This window comes from Haplochromis burtoni, unplaced genomic scaffold, assembly GCF_018398535.1.
Source record: "Haplochromis burtoni strain Fernald_Lab_line unplaced genomic scaffold, NCSU_Asbu1 Contig_983, whole genome shotgun sequence".
Lineage (NCBI taxonomy): Eukaryota > Metazoa > Chordata > Actinopteri > Cichliformes > Cichlidae > Haplochromis > Haplochromis burtoni.
Window position 1 is genome coordinate 1 of NW_024583344.1, and position 1,070 is coordinate 1,070.

The 1,070-nt window shown below is 49.0% G+C and overlaps 1 protein-coding gene across 3 annotated transcripts in view; it reads right to left on the reverse strand.

Annotated features, from left to right (window-relative positions):
• Positions 1-615: 615 nt before the first annotated feature.
• LOC102289720 overlaps positions 616-1,070 on the reverse strand; it is a gene marked incomplete at its 3' end in the record, with an annotated part of 7,626 nt that continues 7,171 nt past the window's right edge. For all 3 annotated transcript variants that reach the window (XM_042216251.1, XM_042216252.1, XM_005953690.3), the window contains 3 exon segments: positions 616-770; positions 851-947; positions 1,024-1,054. In XM_042216251.1, coding sequence (XP_042072185.1) covers positions 616-770; positions 851-947; positions 1,024-1,054 — 283 coding nt within the window.

Below are 1,070 nucleotides of genomic sequence, written 5' to 3' on the forward strand. Positions count from 1 at the left end.
CAGCTTCAGCTTTAAGCATCCACACTGCATTTTCGCAGGAAATGCAAATTTTTCTAGTTTACTCTGGAACAGGCTGAAAACGATGTGAGTCAGAGAAGCTCACTGCTGACAGCGATACTGAGGCTATCCTGAAATTTTCCGTGGGTAAGTGTTTTGCTCACTTAATCCCGTTAGCTGTTTTTAGTTTGCATTAATGAATTTGTCTTTGAAGTAGATCTAAGTTTGTTGGACAAAGTTGTAGGATGTGAGGAAGTAATCAATCTGAGGGAAAGCGTAATTTTTAGGACACTCACAGGAGGTGGCCTAATGTTAGCTTATAATAGCTCTTTTTGTTTAGCCGGCTCGCTGTCACGGAGACAGGACGGTCACATGTCTAATCAGCTGACAGTGACAGTACTGGTGTGCAATCATAGACATTAATTCTCAGAATATTTCACTGGTAGGGTTTTAATCCTCTGATAGTGTCATGTTTGTAGCAGGTGACACTCGCGGGGATCGTGTTCTGTCACATGAGCTGTGAAATGTCCCTTTCAGATTGGTCACATGATGCCAGCTCCGCCCCTTTCATGTGAACACACAGGTTAAGACTGTCACAGGTGCATCTATGTGGGTTACCTGGGGTCGCCGTAGCGATGTGGGTGGTGCTGCAGAACGTCCTGGAGGAAGCGCTCCAGCAGCGTCAGTCTGTTTCTGCCGCTTGCTGAGGAGGTGGACCCTGAGCCTCTGGAGGACGCCCGGACTGAATCCAGGTGTCTGAGACTGGACAGGTGCTGAAAAAGACACACGACGTGATCAGAGAGTCACATGACCTAAGGGCACGTTCAGGTTCTCCTGTGACGTGTGTGCATACCTGGTCCAGGTTCCTGTACAGGACTCTGCAGTAACCACAGTAACCCTGTCTGCTGGGCTGACACCTGGATGGGCCAGGCTGAGGCTCCGCCCACATCCTGTCACACAAACAACACATGTGACCACACCTATCTCTGATACAGAAGCTGAACGCTCCTGCACAGGTACACTCACCTGCTGGTAGGCTCTGCCTTCCTCTGGTCATCTGAAAGAAACACACA